The 24,748-nt window shown below is 51.9% G+C and overlaps 3 protein-coding genes across 3 annotated transcripts; all 3 read right to left on the bottom strand.

Annotated features, from left to right (window-relative positions):
* Nucleotides 1–3,573: 3,573 nt before the first annotated feature.
* Nucleotides 3,574–4,416, bottom strand: LOC100907540 (elongation of very long chain fatty acids protein AAEL008004-like). The gene has a single exon (XM_003737065.1). The coding sequence runs from the start codon at nt 4,414–4,416 to the stop codon at nt 3,574–3,576; it is 843 nt and encodes a 280-aa protein (XP_003737113.1).
* Nucleotides 4,417–6,512: 2,096 nt separating this feature from the next.
* Nucleotides 6,513–17,564, bottom strand: LOC100901894 (tetraspanin-8). Its single transcript, XM_003737029.2, has 4 exons — nt 17,344–17,564; nt 8,793–9,013; nt 8,497–8,656; nt 6,513–8,341 (listed from the first exon to the last, which is right to left on the bottom strand). The coding sequence occupies exons 1-4, from the start codon at nt 17,480–17,482 to the stop codon at nt 8,034–8,036; spliced, it is 828 nt and encodes a 275-aa protein (XP_003737077.1). The 5' UTR covers nt 17,483–17,564; the 3' UTR covers nt 6,513–8,033.
* A 1,064-nt stretch (nt 17,565–18,628) lies between these two features.
* Noa36 (zinc finger protein 330 homolog Noa36) lies at nt 18,629–19,787 on the bottom strand. The gene has a single exon (XM_003737030.2). The coding sequence runs from the start codon at nt 19,614–19,616 to the stop codon at nt 18,687–18,689; it is 930 nt and encodes a 309-aa protein (XP_003737078.1). The 5' UTR covers nt 19,617–19,787; the 3' UTR covers nt 18,629–18,686.
* Nucleotides 19,788–24,748: the final 4,961 nt, after the last annotated feature.

Raw genomic sequence — 24,748 nt, 5'->3', positions numbered from 1 at the left:
AGAATTCCGATGACGGATACTTTTTCTGTTGCGTTTTTAAGATTCCTACAATTGCAGCAGAACAATCCGTGTCCTTCCGAAGCTGAGTTTTCATTTTAGATCCTCGACAGGTCACCCGAGAGCAAAGAGCAGTGCTCATCGCTCGTGTCGCTAATTTTGACGCTGCTTGCGTCAAACCGAAAATCTGGGCAATTCAGGGGAACAGCGTCAATGGCGACCCACTGAGAGGCGGGCTCTGTGCACGGGGATCTTCGGATACAGCGACCGAACTCTCACGTTTTAACGGCGCTTCACTCCGTGGACGAACAGGGGGTTCGACAGGTCCAGGGACGAGCTAGACGGAGCTCTACTTCTCCTCGCGCCGGGAGGATATGGAGGGACGAGATTGTCGACATGCGCGGAAGATGGACAAATAATTGGAGAATACCACTTACATTCCGCGGTATAGCATTGACTGACTCTTTGATTGTTTCAAGAAGAATCCCTGGTCATTCATTCGGAAGGTTTCTCAATGTCTTTAACCTTCGACCTCGTGTAGCTTATGATACACATCAAGGAACGAATCCTTTCCGTCAGGAGCTTCCGTGAGCGAGCGATAATGGATAATAGAACGTGGCCGATCGATATAAATTGTGTCGAATCGTTGCCGAGGAAGGAAACGATTTTTCAAATCCTTGTTCACATAGTTCGAGATGTTGACACGCTGGATATTGGAGCGACGCAGCTCTCCATAGTATGGAAGCCTCAGACAGCTGCTTATGGAACACCGAACAAACAGAGTCTGTGTAGTTGCTCCGGCCGAGCCCTGAATTTTTTGGAGACGGGAGGGACAAGGATGGAGCGGGAGCTGGCGTGATCACGGCTACTCAGAGCCAGATGGCGTGATACACGTTCTTGGCACCTAGCTGCTGCAACTTGTGTCCCGCGTCAGGATTTGTGACCGATGTTTTCTAAGAAAACCAGATCTCAGTCATCGAGCTGAACTTCCGCATGGAGCTCCGCGGGAGACTCCCATAAAGAGGAAGATAAGTCCCTCCGGTCACAATAATCACGACTGCGATCCGAAGATTTTCCGCATCCAGCATGAAACTAGAATTAGGGGCTTGAAAAGTAAAATAATTCAGCGAGAGTATCACTGCACCTCGTCGCTCCTATGGCCAACGCCAAAGACATTACAGCTTATGAATGAATATGGCGGTGGGAATGGGCGACATGATACCCAGTAACTTACATGCTCGCTCTTTTTGCTCCAAGTTGATCATGCTTGCTCGTGAGTCTCGGGTAGGCCTCATAGAATCCGGTCTTATCGCTATTCGCTAGCGAACATCATTGGAAAACGACCGGGGAGTTATGCCGATGTCAGGGTTCGCTTAGTGTCGGCAGGCGGGAATCGGCTGAAGAAGAAGGAAACCAAAGATAATCAGATCCCAGCAATCCAGGTCGTCTCGTCAGACATGGCACGTTTCGCTAGTTGGGCCTATAAGCCTCGCTATTGAGCCTGATTATTGATTTGTTCTCGAGGCACTCTGCTGGTGCTAACCATATATCATATTGGAGCAGAAAATGAACACCGTGCCGTTTCTCTAGCTTCATCATTTTTTGGAGCGGACTCCGGTGGGAAGGAGGGTGCGTGATACTGCCAGCGAGGAGGGAGCGAGGAGAGGTCGCACCCGCATGTATATGATGTGCCAGAACTCATACTTGGATTCACACCGATGCAAGCATCCTCCATGGTGATTTCGTCGACGCTTTATTACTATCCGAATTTTGGTCGAGAATAGGCTCCAGCCTAAGACTTAGATCAATGACCGTATATCTCTTCCGAAGTCGGAGGCTTCCAAAGACTGTTGAGCTTGAGAACGAATCGTTTGTTAGCCACACCGTCTTTGTCCGGTCTCGTCATGGAAATGTACTGGAATTCGATCGCTCTCACGATTTCCACAGCCGGACAAAGAAATGAAGCGAAAGTTTTCGAGAACCTCGATATGAAACAGACTTCTTGGATGATGACTTCGATGCTCCCCCCTGGCGTAACTCGGAGACAACCCCCCTCGGCAATTGCTCGGATCGTTCCCTCGTGAGTTCGGAAATCCTGGTACCACAGGGATTGTCCGCTTTTCAGGGTGACTCGATACGGTCCTGATCGGATCCCGGTTCCGTAGAGAGTCTTGACTCGGAACGTTAGGCCTCCGCAGAGACCATTGGAGAGCCGGTGCTCAACGTATTGGACGAGCAAGTCATTGTTAGCTTCTCGATATTTCCGGTGGCGAACAAGTTCACTCTTCAAAATGCTGAGGTGACCTTTGATCTGCAATCGACGTGTAGTTCTTTCATTTTCGAGAGTTCTTCCCGATCCGAACAGCATCGGATAGACATGACTAAGAAGACGCGTGGGTGTCTAGTCGATGAGATATCTCGGGAATCGAGTGTACCTTCCAAGTCGGAGGGTGACTCTCCGAGAGTAGCTGACGAATTTCACGCTGATCGCGCATAGCTTCGTCCCGGAGGCCCGGCGGACCAATGAAGCCAAGCGTGCCAACACCGTCCATCAGCAGGACTTCACTTTCGATTCGTTTGATCAGGACGGACAGGAAGGACTCCACCAGATTCTTCGCGTCTTCTACGCGGCGACGCGGCTCGTCTGATGGGACAATCGGGACGGCCGAGAATTTCTTTTGGAGACTCGCCTTCGAGCTCTCGGAATCCGCCGGTCCGCCGCCGAATCGCTTCATCCTCGGAAGTTGCCCGCTGGGACTCTCCGGCGCGATTCCCATCGCCGCTAACTCGCTCGCGGAGCCTACGTCTAAAGCGCCTGGATTGACGCAGGGTTTGCTCCTGGCTCTTGTTCAGGCCGAAAGTTCCCGAAGATTTCTAGAATCCCGAAGCGGCGAGCGCTCGCTTCGCGGGCCGCGGCTGTATTCTTTCCGAGACGTTTCTGCCCGCGCGCGAATCTTCGTTGTTTCCTACATACAGTCGAAGTCTTTTGTCTCTTCAGACTTCCGATGCGCTCGCTTCCGATCGCTTGTATGTCGGCCGATATTCGACGCAACCATCGACCAGCGGCATACTACCTCTTGCCGCAGGGATTTCTAGTGGAAGGTTTAAGCATATGTAGCACCACACGACCAGGTTGTCTCTCGGGCTATGGCGTTCCTCTGGAAGACAGATGGCAAGGAGACTCGATTCGACTCTCTCTGGCCTAAGCTAAACTTGCGCGTCTCGGGGCTTGATTCAGTCACTCCGGAACAAACGCTGCCAGCGGAAGTTCTGAAAATCACGTCGAGCGTGATCATTTGTGCTTTCTCTGTCGGCCGCTGCTCCGTGCTCCCGGCGCGTCTTCTCCGCTTCTCCCTCAGGATATCAGGAGCACCGTTGCACAGGTGCCGAGGTGCCTTATCGCATACATTTATTAGGAACAAACTTGGGATTAACAGATATTTTGGCTTTGATAACGAACGAGAGTTTATCACGAAATGAGCTTCCAATACCTCATCGGTGGAGAACTTCGAAGTCTTTGTTGGGTGTAATCGTTGATGTTCTCGGCTGAGTAGGTAATTCATATCGAATCAAGGCTCAGGAGCATTTTATTGTCTTCGACGTGGAGGCACCGTGGGTGTTTCCACCTCTGGTCGCAAGCGGTTTCTTCGTGTAAGTCTTGATGTAGAAGTTCAGGAACAGCATGAAGAATAGACACGCTTCGAAAATTACGATGTATCCAAAGACGGGCCGAAATCCACAGTCGTAGAACACGGGTATGGATGCGTGGACAATGAGGGCGATGAATTGCAGCATCTGTATCTGCGTCAGGTATCTCTTCCACCACAGGTACTTCTGGAGACCCAGAGCAGCCATCGCGTAATAGCCATACATAATGAAATGGATCACGCAGTTTATAAGCGGGAACATAGCGTTTTGACCGGTGGCGCCGAAATTCATACCGAGCCAGACGGTGCAGGCGACCAACGAATGATGAACTACGTGCAGCAGCGATATGTGAGAGAACTTCTTGGTCAGAACGAAAAACACCGTGTCCATCAACTCGACGATCTTCATGATCATGTAGTAGTATCCGATAGTGATCACAGTCATCTGTTGAGCTTGTGAGCCGCTGTTCGGGGGTTGACAGAACCATGAGTATCCACCGCCGAGATAAGTCTGCCTACCTCCGATGATGAAGAACGCCGCGTTCGCTACAACCATGAGCATGTTGTAAGCGATTATCAGGGGCTTGATGTGGTACGCTTTGCGATTGCTCATGTGCGATGGTCCTAGAATTTTGACGTAGAGAACGTAGATTGTGACGATCGTCAGTATTTGTACGGGGGATCCCATCAAGGGCCATTCCGAAAGTCGAGGGTCGGTGTTCTCCTGCAGAGTGCGGTAGGCAGAATGCAGCAGGTCGCCGATGATGAACATATTCTCCGGAGTCTGGAATGACACAGTTGAACCTCAAATTCGACGCGAGGTCGGAGCGAATATCCGACAATTCTGCGAAATTCGAATTCGTCATTCAGCCGCAGGGGCAGCCTTCGGTATAATTGGCGAAGGCTTACCTGCGGCTTCCGGAGACGAACCTCCACTGGATTGGCGTCGGATCGTGGTCGGATCGACTATCCAATTTGAACTTCCGAGCCGGACCATGTCGCTTGCTTTTGTTAGGTCAATTTCTTTGACGAGTGAGGGTCGAGATTGCGGCGAGGGGCGACGGTTTGCCTGGGTAGCGACGGAATCCAGACCTTTCTCGAGGAACGCAGACCATCAAGCGGACTGGAGGTTTTTATGAGACATTTCCGTCAAGCTGTTTCCTCAACGACATCCTTCTATAGACTTTTTGCGATGAATGTGACAAGATGATTCCCTCCAGAAAAATGAAGTTCGAGCTTCCGAACTGACCGGGATCTGTATACCTGCTAACACTCAGCTGCGGAGGAGCGGAAAGGCACGGAATACTGAGCTTCTAGCTCCTTCGACAGAGTTTCGCTCGTTCGAGATATCCGAGCCGACAAGAGGGGTTCCCGATTCGGTATCGAGACGGCTGTCTTGGAAGGTACAGGCTTCATGGTATTCCAGAGATGTGGCTGAAAGAGTAATGTTCATCACAGTCTCTCAGAGATGACTCCAGAGCTTTATACGGCTCTGGAGCGCACGAACCGTCCCTCATCCGATGGGGGGAGCACTCGACTCTAGACTTCCAGCTATATCTCAGAACAAGTAAGAGTCTTGGAAACATGACCAGCAAGACTTCAGAGCCGGGAGAAGGCGAGGAGGAGGGGGCTATAGCTCGATTCTGGCAAATGAGCAGCTGCTTCTCCTCGTATTTCGTATTCTGAGATAATTCGGGCTGTTGGGTCGATCAGGGATCGTGATTGAGTCTGTAGGGGAACCAGAGCTCTTCCGCTGAATGAACGTCAGCAGCTCGATGAGAACCTTCATTAGAATAATCAGCCAGAATCTGGTTCATATCTGGAAGTTTACGTCTCGCGTCTCGAATGTTCGAAAAAGAAATGGCGGATGGAAATGACTCCGGCTCGCTTCCGAAAATCCGCGTGGTGTGGTCAATCTTCTACGTGTTCTGGCTATGGGTCGGTGAGTGTTCGAAGCGTTCCGTGGGGCTATCGCCGCTCGAAGACTGTCGCAGGCCACAGCCATGGAGTCAGCCTTCAACAGCCTCCAATCGTCCTTCTGCCGTCGCGAATCTGAGATAGGTTTGAAGAAGACCGGCCCGAGAGGAAAAAATCCACCTTGGTCCATCTACGACGGTCAAGTCGGCAATGGGCTACCGCGATCGGTACGTACGACGGGGCTTTCTTCCTCCTGTCCAAGACATTGACGCCGACTTTTCCTCGATGCTGCCGAGAATTCTATCGCCTTCTTCCCGATATTCTACCCAACTTTTCTAACTGACGTCATTCTCTAGGAGCTCCTTTGTCTCCCGGATCGTCCCCGATACTTCGCGCCGCATTCGATTTCCACGGCACCAGGGTCAGTTTTTGCTACGAGGCATGGGGAACGGTATCCCGATGCTACATGGCCTACACGACTGTACTTTGCTTTCGTGCTGATGGCGATGTCACATCCTCGGACTGGCGGGCTTGCTCCAAGGGGAACCTTCCTCTGAGGCGACCCTCGTCACAGATATGACTTGATCAACCTAGCGCACTGAGAACCTCCTCCGTTTACCATCCAAGTCGGGATCGCAGACGACTCAATCCAGTCCGAGGCAGCCGCGGCGAGGCTTTCGTGGCCTAACCATGCATCGGATAGATCGGGTGTGAAGGAGGACTGCTGTCCCGGCGAGTGGGGTTGTGGAGGGTACGTCTTGAAACAGAAAAGAGCCGTACCTACTTGGCTACTTGTAGCTCAGGCCGGAACCTTAGGCTGGGATTCGCGCAAAGTCGATCCGAATCACGCATGGGAATCTCCTCAGCCCCCTGAGCGATAAATGCGATGAGCGATCGAATCAAATATTTATACAAGAGTCAGGACGATTCAGATTCTTCCTTAAGTTAAGTTTACATAGTAGGGTTTATTTCAATTCAATATGGCTTGGAGGAGCATCAATATTCATTTAAGTTACTCTTTATCGGGTATCGTTTTTTGTTCATTGTCGACTTAGAATCCGATGTATACGAGAAACATTCCGACGTGGTTCAGTGCATGGAATTTCCTCTCGTCCATGCACTCGTGAAGAAATGCAAGTTTCAGTTCATGAATCCGAGATTTCACTCCCTGGATTCTGACAATTTTCAATTACATTGAAATCGTCGAAAGACTCTGAAGCTGATTAAATCGGTCCCGTAGCGACTTGATGCTTATTACACGGATATATAGCCAGCGATGAGCATGAGATGTAGGAGGATTTTTCTTCGTGACGTCGGAAGAGATGGAATTTGCTTCACATAGGCTTATTGGATCGCTATGCTTTTGAACTGATGTTTGTTCGATTTAGATCTGTCGTTTTTTCCTATTAGGTTTTGTTTTTCGTATTTCAATCATTTGGGCAGTGACCGGCGTTCTTTCAACCGACTCCACCTTCCGTTAACAGATAAATAGGTAACAGCATTTAGAGAAGTCTATGGGCACAAATTGTGTAATGGTACCGAGGCTAGATATCGCTAGGTGATTATGACATGGGGCTACCGTGGGCCTCCAGAGCAGAATCGTGCAGCGTTCAGAGCGAGTACGGGGACCGCAAGTGATTTTCGAGTCTGGGGTGTCACAATTGGAATAGCCGATGATAGCGCTTGAATTGAACGGCTGCCGGCTGCATCTTTCGGCCTGAGCATAATGTAAGCTAGATAGACTTTCGGAAAGATATTCGGTGACCTAAAACGACTTTGCCAATATGGATGCTTCGGAGCATTTGGCTATACCCCATCCTTTCGAAGAGGGGTTCGTTCGACCATTCACAATGTATATGTTCACATCGACTTATCTTTCGTTGGCGTCTAACTGCAGCTATATGTTATGGTTTTGTATATGTACACGAATCGGAAGATGTGTCTGAAGTGAGGTGTGCGAACCTCGCGGACGGTTATGACGGCGTACTTTAAGCTTGGAGGGCTAATCTCGAGCACTAAGGAATCGGCAGACCTTCCTCTCATCGAGAGGGGGTTTCCCATTCCTTTTCGGAGCCAAAATATAACCGCGGTCGAATGGGAGACCGTGCGCTTCTCAATGCTTTTGTAGTTGGCTTGTCGTCTGTCGTCGAACAGCTCATTCCAATTTAGTATCCAACTGTGGGAATCGCTCCTGTCGTTCCGAAGTCATTCCCCTCGACAGGAGTGAGAATTCACTTTGCGATTTGCGCCGACCAGCGGCTCATTCCACACTCATTCTTGTCCATAGATAGGTAGGTAGATCGATGGATCGATCAATCAATGAACCAAGCATCAATCAATCAACCCTCCAACCAACCAATGAATCAATCAATCAATCAATGCAGATCGATCCGCAGATCATATTTTGGCTACGCGGTGTCACAAACGACTTCAATGCCTGGATTAGAGGCCTGATTCCTGAGACGGTCGCACCTAGTCCTTGAGATCCCTCCTGGCAGCGAAGCAGAGAAGCAACGCAAGAACGAGTCCAATAATTTCGAAGCCGATGGCTACGACTATGAGTCCGCCGGCGTAGCTCGCGTAGAATTTCAGTCCGTTCCAGACAGCCGAGAGGCATCCCTGTCTGTGGACTCCGTTAGTGACAGATCCGATGGCTTCGATGCTGCGAGCGGCTTCGCAGACGGTGGGGTTATCGCTGACACAGCAAGAAGCTGGAACCCTGTAGGCACCGATGCTTTCGGATACAACTCCGACTAGATTGCTCAAACCAGTTCGGGGTCCTGGAAAAACGAGGCGTTTCAGAATTACGAGGAAACACCACGTGGGTTGAAGTCGAGAGGATCTCTGCTCGAGCTCATCCCGGCCCCGAAAGCTTGAATCCCTATTAATGCTATCTTTCTGCGATCGAGACGTATCTCGAGTTCCCCGAGTTTACCTGTGAATCCATTGTATTTCGACCTGGCCCAGTCGTCGGGGTCGATGATTCCACAGCACTGGAAGTCCCTCTGGAACTTGTCGATGCGTTGGTTGACGAAGCTGTCGGAATCCGTAGGGGAATACTCCTCCTGGATAACGGCTGAGAACTGTTTCTTGATCTGCAATGGAATGAGAATCGAATTTTATCGAGGGGATGGAAGCGGCAGGCCGAGGAGCATGTTTGTTCGAATTTTCAGTCGAGCTTCCTCAAGGAACGCTGGCGGCCCCACTGGGAAGAATATTATGGATACTCACCGAGTTCTTGATCGGTTCAGATTGGCTCCATATCTGAGCACCTCCACCGAGTTCGACAACTATGGTGCAGAGCATGAGAACGAAGAAAGTGCAGAGCATGCAAGAGGACTCTCGTATCGCTCCGCAACATCCCAGAAAACCAAGGATCACTAGAAACGATCCGATTGCGAAGAGTGCATACACTGCGACCACGAACTCCTGCACAACTTGATCGCTTCCACCTGAAATCGAGAAGAATAATTGATTAGAATCCGAGGTGTGCCGAAGGCGTACATTTCAGGAATCCGACCGACCCAAGTCGTAACTTATGTTCCTCCCAAGTCAAAGGAATCTGAAGATAAGCCGTGGTTTGATCCGACACCACGTATCAATCATCAGTTTCAAATATCCTATCCTAGAATATCCCTAGTACTCTTGCGAAGCGATTGAACTGCAACAATTATTGCGACGCGATTCTCGCCGATTATTTCAAATCGGAATCTGCTTGGAGCGCGTTGATCGTTTATCGACGCTAATTATTCGCCTGTTTCGTTTCTGCGATTTCTCTTACTCGGATATCACGACGCTGTCTGATACGCTTGGCGGCGTATGATTTTTACCGAAAACTCCATCGCACATGCGACGGCCAGAGTAACTCGGTGGCCCTTCGTGAGAATGGTAAAGTGTTACACTCGCGCGGTGCGTGACCATGTTCAAATGTCACCGATTTCCTCACGGATCTGAAAGAGCTACCGCTGAGCGTTTTGAACGGCAGCTCCTCCTGTGACGTGAGCGCCTATGATCCGGAGGATGATTTCAAGCAACAGGCGTTCTAACTACGGCACGACCAGCAACAACAACCACCACCGAATTAGAGCTCCACCCTATCCTATTTGGGTGTGGAACGAACGCGGACACGACGCTCGCCGCCGCTCCGTACCGCGGGTCGTCGGACAGTCTGCCCCGGCGGCCCGGTAGGTCAACCGTGGGCTTAAGTATGCACGCAGGCGGCGCATATTCGGCGTGCATTCACACCGAGTCTGCCCGCCGACAACGAGCAGCTCGCGGAAGCTCACGACCTGTTGTTATCGCATCGTCGTCCAGTCGGTCGTCGTTGGTATCGTTGTTGTTGTTGCCAAGACCGCGGTCGGAGAGTAAATAGAGTCGTACATATATTTATTCCGCCGAAGTTCCTCGCTTGTTGAATTATGAACAAAGGATAACGGTTTCACTCGCATAATTATGAATGCCTCGCGATAATTGTGTGAGTCACGCACATGACGAGGCGATAACCGACGAGTACTTGAAGAAACTTGGAGGAGGAAAACAGCACGAACAGAGCACACGAACAAAGGGTGCTGGCTGACTCCCTCTTCTTCCATGAGAGAAAGCAAGATAAGCCAGCGCAAGAAGAGTGTCATTACGAGGAACACATGTTCCACGTGGTCCGTGGGCTCATCGTCTCGCTCTCTCGGGACTCCGTTGGCAGAGCCAACAACCTAAAGCTATGGGAACGAACTATGATCCCATGGAATGACTCTCTGGTCTATTTTTGTCACACAAAAGGAGATGCCCCTCGGAATGTGCATAAAAAAGAGAAAAAAATGAGAAGAGGTATATGTGCTCAAACGAGGGTGGACGGAAAGCTTATCGTGTGGCGGCTCCCTCTTAATTAATAGCATGATAAACGCGATCAAACCCGAAGCCGAACCCACGAAAGTGCTGGAACCCGCCATCCTTATATCGTGTGCATGAATTTTACGACAGGATCTGGAGATTTTTCCCCGGCTGTCCGACGGCGCTCGCTTCCTTTCTGAGAAGAGTCTATGGGAGACCCCTCCCTCGGGAGACAGCCCGTTTCACGCCTTTGCTTGCTTGATTTATTTACTCGATTGCTCATAGATTCTTCCATTCTGGAATATTCAGATACCAAAGCGTCGAACGTTGATCTTACTGACTGAGTCGGAGCAACTGCTCTAGGAACAAATCATCGATCTTAGCGAGGGCGGCTGGACATCCAAGTGGAGGGAGGCCGATACCCGCTCGCGAAGAAGAATAAAGAGATAACCCAAAACTAAAGCTACGCGTCTCTTCGCGAGGGGAGAAAGCGACACGGATGCTCTCGAGAATTTCTATCGCGCTCAGAATCTTTCCTTTCGCGAGTTAGCCGCTTCGCCGCCGGCGAGCGACTAGAATCGCCAGAGGGAATTCGTTGGTGGAAGACTGACTCATGCCGTCCAGCACTGCTCGTCTGAATGAGCGAATTTTCCAGGAGCCTCGTGGTTTGTGCTCCCCGGGTAGCCGTTTCCGTACTCGTACTCATCTAGTCGACTTGAGGAACTTGTCAGAATCCAATCCTTTCGGTCTCATTCATAACTTTCGCGGAAAAAACGATTTCCGGGAAGAATCGGAAGCAAGCGTCAATCGGATGCTCGGGACAAGTTTCGTGAATCTCAATCGGTTTGCCTTCTCTCTGCTCGAGTAGAAAATGTCGCGTCGCTGGATACAGGCTCGCTCCGGAACCCACGCACGTTCCGCCTGGAAGCCGGTGACGGAGAGATCGTTTGTATGCACCGAGCAGCGGCAGCAGCTCGGTCCTGGTGGGGCCTCCGGTGTCTGGATCCTTAGAGATCCATTCATTAACCAACGGCATATAAACACACGGTGCTACTCACAGCGTACATATATCGTGTCGCCGGCCGTTTCGTGTGATTCGATTGAATTTTCCAGCCGAGCGAATTACTCCCCAGGGATCAGAACGGGGGAGCGCGTCGGAAGCTCAATCATTATTTTGTGTAGATTTTCTCCTCACGGAGAAATATGATGAGACTGCATCGGAACTTTACTTTTCGGTCGGGCGAGATTTCACAGCTCTTTCGTTGTGCCTCGTCAGCGTCGGAGGCGAAATTCATTGAATCTGAGACTCGTCCTGATGGTATGCACACCTGAGCTTGCGGCTTCCGTGGGTGCGGGCTGCAAATTCCATTCTGCAGAATTCTGATGATTCCAGAATTACATCTCCGCGAACGACGACGAATCCGTTCGAAAACATTATCACCTGACCGTTTAGCGCGCCTTACCGCAATCTCTCTGAGAGCATAATCATAACACGGTCGCTGCATGGTCGGAACTCTGTTCACCGGGTCTTCTCAATGGTCCGCACTCGGACGGCCGACGCGACGGCTCGAGGTTACTCGAGCAGAAAACCACAGGGCGGCTCGCGTAGTTCTTCTGTGGAGATGTGCCCGATTACGTCGCCACCATCTTCCGACGCTTGAGAACCGAATAATGACTCCCGCCGCCCCACCGGTCGCTCGGGTTCGCCCCGAGCAGCGCTCGGATCAAGGCTTGCTCGACTCGAATCCTTTCCGAAAGTTTCTTCCGAATTTACTCCGCTCGCACCGGATCCACTCAATAGGAATTCTCTGTTGCCCGATTCAGCCTAAGAATAATTCAGAAGCGGAAACCTCGACATCCAGAGAGATAAATGGTGTCTGCGAGAATATCCGCGATCAATTCGACTGCGGGAGTATCGCCAAACTAGCTGACGGATCAGTCGCTGGGGATAGGGAAAGGCTGTTCGATCGCACATCGCTTGTTTGTTTTCTTGAAACTATTCCACGATCTATTCAACGCGGAGCTCCGATCGGTCGCGGTCGGATAAGCGAAGATTCGAACAGATCAAGAGGCTATAGGCAGACAAACTAACCAAACGAGGCTAAGCTTCGCACAGAAAAGATGAAACCCTTGTCGGGACCCTGGAAGTAGTCGGGTCATGTCGATGGCTCGCTCGTCTGACAGCGCCGATCGCAAGGCGTCGATAAGCGAAGTATGCGACAACTTCAAGCGTGCGACCCGCTCATCATGAATTGCCAACGAGAATAGGAGCGAGGCGTACGGTTGAGATAAAAATAAAATAAACACAAGGCGGCGATGAGATATTTCCATTGACATCCGAATGCGTGCATTCTTTCTTTAGCCTCTGACTCATTCGGTGAGGAATGCCTTTGACGTTTTCCTCAGGAGCAAATTTCAGCTGCTCCTCCTCAGACGCGTCTGACCGAGCAGTATTATGATCGTGTACAATGCACCTCAGGCAAAAAAGAGTGGACTCCTCTTCAAGTCTGGGAGCACCGGCGGAGTCATTGAGTTCTGAAGAGAAAAAGGGGAAACGAGCTAGCGCGGTCAGGTTACCCAGGAGCAATACTCCATCATCACGGCATTGTATGAGCAACGTTCCGGTTCTACGAACGAATTCATCGCGTGAATCGGTGTGGAACAGAACTTCATATTCGATACGCGTTAGCCTCCCGTTCGGTGACATAAGTCCGAATGTCACCACACCCATCATAACGCTGTTCGTTGTCTTCTTCGTTTTCTGTCGCTTACTTTTCTGGCGGTGACGCTTATCTTTGTTCAGCGATTGCGAAGCCAGCCAACGGTGGACGAGAACAACAGCGAAAAAAACATCTCGTTGAACGGGCAGCGAGGTCCCCGCCGACGTTTTATTTTGACTGGCCCTGCAACGACGGCGTCGAGCGAGTCAGCCTGCTGCCGTCGACACCGCCTTCGAAGTTCTGGGAGTCGTTCAGATCCGCCGTTGAGGCGCCGTGCTCGTAGAACAGCGACGACAACAACAGCGACGGCAAGCGAAACTCAACGCCGCCGTTCGGAACAGAGATACGGTTGCATCGTTAGAGAAACTTCCGCCGAGGACTTTTCCGTCGGTCCGACTCGAACTTCAGCTCCTCCGGCAGAGACTTCGGATTTCTCGAATTTTGATTCGCGGATTCCTCTCGGCCCGCTGGCTCGCGGAGATAATCGTCGATTCCCGAGACGAATTTCGGATGTAAAACCTTGAAAACGCGGTAGATGATGTTCGGAAGACACTGTCGTTTCTCGCTGTTTCGTTGTCGCTATCCCGAACAATGATCTCTGTTCCGAGACGGTTGGAATCAGCGAGCGGGTTCTCTCTGCGGATCTTGAACCCAGAGCGGCATTGATTTGCCGTATACGAATCCGGCGCAGGCAGTATACGGACAAAAACAGGAGGAGCTATTTCTTCAAACATAATAGCGATTCGGTATTTAACGCGTTGCGTTAATGTAGTAGAAGCTTCGGAACAGGTTCCACGCTCTGGTCGAGGCCTCCGAATCAATCGGACGATGATTTTTTCCTCTGGCCAAATAAGGCTCGCTTTCTGACAGAAGCGCTCGGTCAGCTGAAGTGGGGAAGCAGAAACAACACTGTACTGCTTCGGCGGCGTCAATGAGACAGTACTTCCGCAAGCAGTCAATGGTATTCCTTGATCGTTCGCCCGAAAGTTCGTTCGGACGACTAGTCTGCCGCTCCACGCGGCCCTTTATGAACGAGAAGTACTTCACGCAGACACTGATGAGGCTTTGATGAGCTCGGCGGCCGGCATGCCTTCCATTCGAACAATCTTCTCTGGAACTTCTCGGCGTTCCTGTACGCGGCAGATTGCAGAAAGTTGGAACTTGCTTCTGGATTGGAAGTCGCTATTCCGATATACTCCACGAGCATTCATCGACCTGGCAGGAGGGAACTCCTTCCGGAAAATTTTATGTTCCGTGAGCTTGTCGCTGGGACTCCCGAAAGGAGTGCTCATGAGTTTCCGATTCGAACGATGATGGTGATTCAGACCATGAGACTTTGTCGAGGCTCGTTGAGCGTACAGCCCTCGGTGTTTGTACAACAAGCGGCAGCAGATCGTCTCTGCCTAGAGGCAGCCGGCGCCCAAAACCACGCGCGACGACAGTCGTTCTCATCCAAGTGCCGCTGTAAAGCTACAAATAAACGAGCCTTCCCGCGGCAGGGCTCATTCTGGTAGTGTGGGCATGTGGCGGAAATCTCTTGTCAGGGAATGAGCGAGTTCGTGCATTCGTCGCCCAAGTGAGAATGAGATTACAACTGCAGCGGTTCACGGAATCCGCAGTCGATTTCTCTTGAGGCCGAACAGACCGATCGCAAAATTGATTCGGGGCCTTGAGCGATAGACTCTCGTAAGAGGAGCCGTTAGAATGTGTCGATAAGCGAGATTTCGAATAGCGAAAACTTTTAAGGGGCACGTGCGTGGCTCGCATGAGCGGTTCCGTGGGGATCGACAAAGGTTCCCATAAGATCGATATCGATCTCTATGGTCCCAGTCGTGGTCTCCAGGACGAGAATCGGCATTGAACCCTCCCCTCTCCTAGTATTCACGAAAATCATTCGACAGTCCTCGCTGTTGTGAGCTCCCGTAACGAGGAGTAGAGCTATCGGAAACCGTTCGATGCATCGCAGGATGCCGGAGAAAAGAAAAAAATCTGAATTCCCAGAACGACGACTCCGCGCTGACAGAGTACTCGACGTCATCGGATCCCTCTGACCAGAACTAATGACTACGTGATATTCTCCTCCAATTTGTCGTCCGTCCATCCGTTCATCCTTCCGTCCATCCGTCCCTCTGGTCATTCAGAAGGGAGGTTGACGGTTCGTTCGGGTAGAGTGCCCGGTTGAAATTGCTCTGTGTTGGGAGCTTCCTAGCAACGGATGAAAACTAACAACGGCACCACTTTGCCTCAGTCAAGCGAACACCAGTAGGGAGTGGCAGTTACGTGGACAGCCTTCTAGAGTCATTCAAGTTCAGCATTTTATGGCGAACTGGACGGACGAATTGTGCATGCACGCATGCACAACCATGAGTGGGGACTCCCCGAACGAACGACGAACCATACGACAACCACAACTCCAACGGTTTCGAGCTGCTTGGCTCGAGAGGAAAAACCAAAACCAAAACAACTACTGCACGGCCATAGATCGTATCTGGAACTGTTCCGACGGAACAGTACTGGATGGACGTGTGATAGAAATCTGCTTCTAGTCGCAGCCAGGCTCTTAGATCTATTTCCTGTTCATTCGCCCGCTCGCTTCGAGGGAGCCGGTGTTGTGAAAACGAACGGAGGGGATGTGATGTCGCGTCGAACGAGACGACATGACGCGCGACATGCTCAAGAAACAGCTTGCCATTCTAACTATGTAGATACAGCCAATTGTCGACATGAGGTAGATTGAAATAAATTAAGCGCAATTAACCGTATTCGGGACCATGGTGAATTAAGAATGCCTGTCTGCCGGTTTCTTTGCTTGGCTGACTCCGAGAACGGCACGAATCGAGAAAGATAAGCCGACCGCTATGCGAGCTGTCTCTTTTTCCTCACGCGGTCTTGTCGTGAGAAGAGAATGCAACATCTGTACGAGTTGTCTCACATGTATCGACCGGCGCTCGAGTCAGAACAGGAACAGAAAACAGGAATGGCGTCGACGTCGTCGTCGTAGCGCTCGCTACGGTCGCGGCGGCCGTCTTCTTCGTCGCCTGCCGTCTCTCCGGCCCTGCCTGGGTACTTTGACCCCAGAGTGGATCGGGATTACGGACATCGTGTCGACCACCACTGCCAACACCGGCTCTAGTGTCAGGCTATGCCATGCACAGCCAGGATGGGCAAACCCGAGTTGCTGGTACGGAGAACCGGTTGCTTGTTTTTCCGGCTGTTTGGGTTCTCCCAGTTTGAGCCCGCATAGTCCTCTTTGATTTCTCTACTTCTAGTGGGACACGGGGCTCTGGATCGCTCATGGAGCATCCTGATGGCTTATGAGATGAGTTGAGAGCATCATCAGAGATAACATATACCTAATGAATTTCCATGGACGAGTTCGGCACTCCGATGTCTCTGCACACGAGAGAGACCGGCGACGAATCGTCGTCGATGACGCTGCATATCCTAGACCCTCAAGATATGTCCGCCATCCGCCCCCCCCGCTTCCAACGGAGGCAGCATCGTCCATCCTCTTGCTGTCAATGTGCATAGGAATCTGACAGAAAAACGTAGAAACCCGGCCGTGTCATGCGCACGTCAGGGAAACTCGCGCGAAACGTCCATCGACAGTCAAGGTTTACATCGCGCGTGTACGAGATCGATCTCCGCTCCAGGAGCACCAAGCAGTCGCGGGAAGATATGTTCAGGCGTCGGAGAGAGTTGATCTCTCAATCCACGTGAATCAGGTTTCACGTTTCAGTGTCTTCCTGAAGCGCCTGTCGTTAAATATAAGCCGTCTCAACGATCCAGGGGATAAACAGCATCTGGACTTCGCAGCTCGGGAGAGACGGGAGCATCTCCGCGAATCTCGAGCTTCCTTTGGGGAATCTTCTCGGGGAAGAATTTTCCAACGAGAATAATGCGCGAAGAAAGAGGCCGCGCGGCAGAAACTCCGGCTTAAACTGTTTGTCAAAAGCCCACAGTCTCCGGCTCATGTGTCGGACCATCTCAAAACGGATGGGGATCCTACCCAGAGCGAGTTTTTGGACGATCGACTCCAGTTCTAGGTGAGATTGAAGTACTGCAACTACTCCCGCGCACAGCGACGCGATGATTTGCGCTCCCGGAATTCCGAGTTGACAGGGAAGTAGTCCACGAGTCGCGACTCGGAGACAGACTTTTCTTCCAGCATGGTCGATGGATCCGAGATCTTCTGGGAAATTTCTCGTGCGGGAGAAGTGCACATCGAAGCTCACCTTGATTGATGAGATATTTGTCCCCATTCCTCAGGAGAACGATTGCCGTGACGATGACACTGAGGCCGAGCGCCCAGTAGAGGATGTTAAACACAACCATTAAACACTTGAGACATCTGTAGCATCCTGAGAGCGCCATGATGGTCGAGAGGACGAGTTGCTCTGTCGCCGACTATGAATCCTCAGCTCTCAACAAGCACTGTGTAAGCAAGCAACGGGCTCTATGCTCTGCTCTGCCGCGAGAGCTCAGCTTCCCCCTGCTCGCTCCGGGAGAGGAGTTCGTTTACCCTGAATCGGCGGCAGACCGGCCCGCCGGCGGGTTGTACCTGGCGACTTGGCATACAGCTCTACTCCACTCGTACCGCTTCAACGTTCCTATCGAGAGCCGTCGCGCGATTTTGCGAGGGAAGAGGATCGAGTCGGCGTGCGTTCCGAGCCAATATCCGTATCACCGTCTTTCCTTTGGAGCTGCAGTCTCTCCAGCTGCGGAGAACGTGTCTGTTTATTTTTCTTACCGGCCGAGAGCTGACTCGGGCATTTAGCAGCAGTACAGTCCGTTCCGGAATACCACCGGAGTCAACCTGTGGCTGCCTAGGAATCTCGATCCCTACTTGGCGGAGAGATGGAAGTAGAGAGCGTTTCTCGCGGAACCCGCTCGAGAATCGATTCGTGGACAGCTTCCAGTCAAATCAGCTTTTCGGAATCGATGTCTGGATATCCATGCTGGATCGATATTTTCCGAATGCTCGGCCTTGGGGTAGGCGAACCTGGTCCCGGAAAGGCTCCTGGAGCTAGAGTACGATTCGCTGCTCGCTCCGCTACCTGCTCTTTGTCTCTCTCCGGTCCCCCAACCAAGGGACAGAGAGACGCTCCTCGTGCAGCTATCGCCTTACACGAGTACTTCGGGACTCAGTCGGCTTTGGTCGAAGAAATTTGTCCCGACGTTTGCCTGATCAGACGGGGGCTGTCGACTGTTATGACATTTTTGTTCCCCGGAAGGAAGGCACCGACCGTCGCGCGGAACAACTTCGATAGTATTGATGCTAATTCGCATGTCATGTGCGAACCGCTCCAACCGCCAATCAGCTGATCGCCATACGATCAGCTGATCGTCATTCTCCCGATTCCGGGAACGACGGAATGAGATTCTAGACTCTAGACTGATCGATATTTCGGAAATTGTTCGGAATAATTCTACGAGGTGAAGGCTGAGGCGACGTCATAGTTGAGCTCAGTTTTTGCAAATTGGGCGAATACGGAGTAACGATGAAGAGAAGGAGATCGGTAAAAATATTTCTAGTTTAATTTGGCTCATGCTCAAGAGCTAATTCCATTTCACTGAACTAGGTCTTCTCTGGCTCCTTCTTCGACTCTCCGCCACGCTTCTCGTCAGAATCGTCGTCACTGTCTTCCGATGAAGTTTCGTCGTCGTCGTCGTCGTCATCATCATCATTCCAATCTTCACCATCCTCATCATCGTCGTCCGCGAAGTTGTCTCCATACCCACTATAACCGGAGTAGCCGGACGCTCCGTAACCACATTCGTCGTCGTCGTTATCGATCGCTTTCCTACCGTAGGCGTGAGTGCGCGTAGACATCGAGAGGTCTTTTGTGGGTTGAGTTTCGAATCCACACTTCGGGCAGGGGATCGCTTGGTTCCGTTCGTATTTGAAACCTTTTCGTTTCACGTGCTCGTCGCAGAAGCAGACCTTACAGCGGAGACACGAGAGGTCTCCGTGGCGATTGCACGACTGGCATTTCGTCGTTTCGGATTCGAGCACCTGGCAGCTGGCCTGATGCTCGAACTGATCGTCCTCGCAGAGGAAGTTCGTGCAGAAGCTGCAACGGAAAATTCTTCCGCCGTGATCCCACACCCCACGGTCGCACTCGACACAGACCGCATCTTGCAAGGGGCAGGTGCACGCGTGCACACTGAGGCAGTTCTTGCCATGGCAAACCCAGGCTTCGCAGAAATCGCAGATGGCTCCCACCATCTGCAAGCCAGTCGTGAACTGACCGGCGTGCTTTATGATACAATCGCCGGTCTTCTGCATGCATTTCTGCTTGCCGCATTTCGCGCACATTGGGAGACGTTGTAAGGCTGAGCAGAAATAACAGAATGCCCGATTCTTCTGTTTGCGCTGACAGTGGTCGCATTCCATGTTGGCATTGCATGGGTGTTCAGCGAGATCGATATCGCGTTTGCGGATCTCTTTTTGACGCACCCGTTGCTTCTCTGCTTTTTTCCGTTGACCGGTCTTCTTCTTGGGCATTTCACCGGCTCTCCGTTAGCGAACTGATCGAGGTCAACTCCGCACGGGCGGGAAAACGTTCGAATTTTCCGTCCCGATGGAATCGCGGCTTCTCTGACCTCACAGGAAGAGATAATCAGCCGAGATGGTCCTGGGAGAACAAAACGCACTGAGGTTGCGCGCTTCGATTTCCTCAGCAGAAACAGCTGAGTGATCTTTGGGGTGGTGAAAACCTGTTGTTGCGCTTGTTTACGGGGAGTAGTGTGACTACGCCGGCATGGACAACATCAGGAGACTTGAGACTTCATGAACGGCGAGCCGGAAGAGCGACGTCCTGAAGAGATCGGGAGATGATCAACAATGAGCGCATGTCCGACGGCAGGGGTGGATACTTTGAATATCTAACGCAAGCTGGGGACTGATCCCGCAAAGAAGTTCGCTCATGAGCTCTTGCAGACGAATGTCCGAGATACGCTGATGACGATGATCTCTGGCTCACACAGAGCTATTGATTCGGGGACTCCCAAGATTCTGATTATTCACACAGGTACTATGTGAGGTACTAGGTACTACTACCCTAATAGGCGCGAGAGAAAAGAAGAAATATTTTGATCTTCCGCAGGGAGCTCGACGGATGTTGCCGAGGGTGAAGCGTTTGCGCTGATCTGTCTCGAGATCGGGATTTCCAGACTCTGTTTCTTGGTGGAGACTCGAGTGGACATCGGAAAGTTCCTCCGCATAATTACCTTCGCATCCTCCAGCGCTTTCGCGAGAGTCCGGGGAGAGATGCGGGATCAACTTGTCTCTATGCGTGGACATATTCACATCTGAGGACTCTCGGAATGCCAATCTTGAAGGTCTGACATACGAGTCCAGAAGTCACGCTGATCGGATCAAACAGAATTTAATGATGACTCGATATGACTTCATTCGGATCGACAGAAATCCCGGATGCTCCTCAATCCAGAAAGTCTCCAATGATCGGAACATTACCGAACAGAGTCATAAGTCATGGAATGATTCATAAGTTCCGGAGAGGCGATAGTTTTCCCCGAAAATGTTGATCCATGTTATTACATCGGCACGCCGTGGCCCGGAATTCGAGGGGAAACCTGTTGCGCCGCGTTACCAAGAGTCTAGATATTACCGAAGCCCGCAGTCCTCTTATCCGAGCAACGGGTCGAAAGTCTCTCCGCGTTTAGGTCTGGGACCAGTAAAGTGGGATGGAGCCACAGGATTGCGGTATCCATGCATCCACCCCGGAGATGGCCTTCCGATCCAATCAGTGTGCCTACCCATGGCGGATAGTTTTTGACCTTCCGGTCTAGCCTTGTCTCTGAATCAGATTCTTATCGAAGTTTGCAAAACTTCCGGACAGCGTCACCCGACCCCTTCGAAATCAAAAGATTTCATGAATCTCCCGTCTTCGAAGAGAATCAAAGGACCGTACAACTTACGAGTTCTTGATTCGGGACGTATTCCCGATTCACGACTCGACAGTCTTATGGGCTTTGGAGCTCGAGGGGGAAGCGATCGATCAGACGTCTGGAGAAAGGAAACTAACCTCCAATCTCATTCTCTCTCACGAGGGATCTGGGGGTAGACGCTCGTGTTTGGGCCCAGGATTTGTGGAGAATAGATTCTCCTTCTCACCCCCAGGATACGGAGCTCCGCGATTCATCATCCTCCTCATGGATCGATTCACGTGAAAGGGGCGGCTATGCGCGATGGGGTGAACGGGTACCGGTGTTCGGACCCATCCCGAACATCTCCGAGGTGAATCTCGATTTGTGCTGCCAAGATCGAGCACTCAATCGCAACCGTTGATCTGCTACCGGCAGCGGAACGTCTCGTCGTCGACATGTCAGCGAAATCGGCTGGGGGTTCGAGATGGGGCAAAATCCCGACATGTTGCAAAATCAACTCCGGACCGTGGTCAACCGACCAATCCCACCGGAAGGCCAATTGTGATCCGTGCGGAACTGCCACGAAAGCGAGAAGTCCCGCGTGGACACACTGCCGTCGTGCGGAGCTGCGGACGCCGCTCTGATTGTGATATTTCCCATGAATTTCCCAAGAACCGACCCGATGAGCAACATTTCTCCTCCGTTGCCCCATCTGAAGTCACAGAGCTTAAGAGATAAATTTCGTGCACTCTTCATGCGCCGATTCCCGAAGTCCCCCTCGGACTCGGATACGACTCCGAAACGCTCCGAACGGCGAGATCCTCCTTCCGACTTCGGACGAGCGGACCCCCAGCGACGAAAAGGCCTAGCCGGGACCACTCCCATCTGGAAGGTTGCGGGCCAAACGTTCAGCCAGGGATTCGATCCGAGTTGGCGGAGGCGCTTTAGATTCGAATACCCTCCTCCTCGTTCCATCGCGATGATGGTCGTAGTTGGTTCCTCCGCCGGATCTTCCCTCCGCATGATACTCTCAAGAATGCCTCCGGGTGTGTTGCTCTCTGAGCAATCAGAGACTGGTCCTCCCCCAATGCGACGTTGGGGGTTGAGAGGGAAAGGGGGAGGGGGCGGGTATACAGGGCAGACAGGATGAGAGGGATTGGGGATCTCTTGTTTACAAGAGAAGTTGCCGCGTGGCGCCATCGGAAGCTGAGGAGACGTCTCCATGAGCCCGATATCAGGATGCAACGAAGGGCAGCTCCGCGCGGGTTCCAAACAGACACTATCGTTCCGCTTTCGTTCCGGCACCCCCAAGAACGACCGTTCCCGAGGATTCAGCGTGGTGTCGCCATTTTGACGCTGCGCGAATCGCTGTCATTATCTCCGTCAAAAACACACGCGCCCTTCCGGGCGCGATCGATCTGCGTTGTGCGTCATGCAATGCATTATTAGGACCCCGTGTTTACAGTCCACTCTCACGAATAGATGCATTTCTTCACCTCCGGAGGAGGCGGGCGGTTGACGAGGTAGTCGGACGGCTAATCGTAAGCATTGGAAAGCTGGCTCTATTAGGGGAGCCGGGAGCGGGGACAGGGCTGCGGAAGACAAGAAGTTTGACTGGATTACACCTGGTCTCCAAAGTCTTGCTGCTAGGCCGATAGCTCTGTCGCTCGCTTTCCCCGTTAGCAGTTGCGAACAGTGAAGAAGGCAACCGTAGAGATTAGCGTCAGGGATGTCGATTCAACCAGATCGCCGCATAGCCGAGTTCCCATCGCCCATATTTGCCGGAACCACCAGCCCTGGGGACGCCAGCCTAAGGTTCTGGAATATCCATCGATACGCGGACCATTCATGAGGGGGAGTTCATGAATGCACAGGCAACCATGCCCCCGTATCAACTCCAGTTCCCGAGGAGAATGAAGAGCTGCTTGCATATTTTTTCGGTGCGACCTTCTACATTGCATCAGCGTGCGCCACCTCCGCCTCGCCCAGCAATCTGAGACGCGGCGAAGTGGTGAGCGGAAGAAGGTAGAACTCCGTAGTGTAGAAACCTATGAGCAGTTGTCCGTCTCGAGTCACGGTCAACCCCGGAAAGTTTTCGGTCGCTAATTTCTCGTGCAATTGTCGCAGAGAGGTAATTTTCCCCAGTTTCGTTTTGCTGGCGTGGTGGCGGCAGGTGCGAGCGTGACTGACTGGCACCATTCGGCATGCTGGACAAAGTCGCAGTTTTCGGCGCTGCTCCAGGATCGCGTCGAGTGGATTCGTACGAGGATCTCCGCAGCTTCCGATTATCTTACTCCTATCGATGCTTTGTCGCTTAACGCGGATAGAGAATGTCGCAGAGCCTTCCGAAACACCGACGCTGAGGCGCCCTTCCCGTGATACCAACAATCATTTCCTCCCTAACGGAGGCCAGCAGCCTTCTTGAATTGTTCAGCGACAGCCATATCGGGGTTTCAAGAACTCCTCGAGAAATTTCTCGCGCGGCGACGTTTTCTCCACCCGCTGGTGAGGTCCTCAAGATCTTCAATCTTTTATAGGGAACAAGCCAGTGCATTTTTCCGCTCTCCTTGAACCGTAGAAAAGAGACCAAGAGAATGAACGCACTCGCCTGATCGCTCCGTTCTCGGATAAGGGGAATTCGTTCAGCCCCCGGAGTAGCCACGAATCCCTGCGGGCAATGGGAGAGATTTTCGCTGAGCCTTCTCAAGCTGGTCGCACGAAGTCTTACGTGCAATCTTGCTCGCGAGACTGCGTGCGATGCTCAGAATCCCCATTTCGCCCGACGAGGATCGCACTCACCATGTTCCCGCTTTCATCACTCACCTCCCATTGTACTCGGTTCTCCTGCGATTTTCACGGAAAACAGCCTCCTCAGACCCTCGAAAGGGTTGAGCCCTGAGGAGAACATCGACCGTTCCGATGATTCTCGAATCATGCGCCGGAATATGCATAATGGCAGCGTGGACGCGGGGTTTGTCGGCCTAGACTATTCGGATTAACGAATCGAGTCCTGGAGGGAGGTGGGGGCGGGGGACTCTGAAGAGGACATCCTGCTCGGACTGGTAACTCCATTTAGAAATCGAAGACGGAGTCGCCGACTTGCGATGACAGTAAGCGAGGAACAATCGTTCGCGACAGAATTTTCCGTACAGCTCGAAGGAATAGATTTTGCAGAGATATCCATCAGACTTCCCATGTGGGGGATCGAGCTTCCATCTCCCATTTCCCATCAAGCCATTCCTTCATCCTCTGGTCCTGTCTCGGCGCATCCTGGGGCCGCAGAGTCGGCGAACTCATCGCCCGGGTCTACACTATTTTCGCTGACCTGGTCAGCCGCCCGCCCTCTACAGAGATGAAGAATGCACCCATTCGTGAGAGCAGACAGTAAATCCGGGGGAACTGCCTGGACTGCCATAACATCTTCTCGTCGACGTGAGAGTCTCGCAGCGGCTGCGTCTACAACAACGCAAGGGCTTCGCTCTGTGACACGGGAACTACATTCGAGATTCACGCCCGGGAACGACCCGCTCTTTCATGATCTTCAGTTCCCTGTCCGAATAAGGTGAGTGTCAACGTATTCGACCGAAACAATACGCACGAAAACGCGGAGGACCGAAAAGACTCAACGGAGAAGCATTGGTGTCTGGGCGGAACTTGCGGAAGTTTTCCAAGACAGCGAAGAGTATTCAGGGTGCTTGAATGACACCGGGACGATCATTGACTCAAAATCACACCGATCATGCTGGA

Source organism: Galendromus occidentalis, unplaced genomic scaffold (assembly GCF_000255335.2).
Source record: "Galendromus occidentalis unplaced genomic scaffold, Mocc_1.1 scf7180000075389, whole genome shotgun sequence".
Taxonomy (NCBI): domain Eukaryota; kingdom Metazoa; phylum Arthropoda; class Arachnida; order Mesostigmata; family Phytoseiidae; genus Galendromus; species Galendromus occidentalis.
This window is presented reverse-complemented; position numbering and strand designations above follow the sequence as displayed.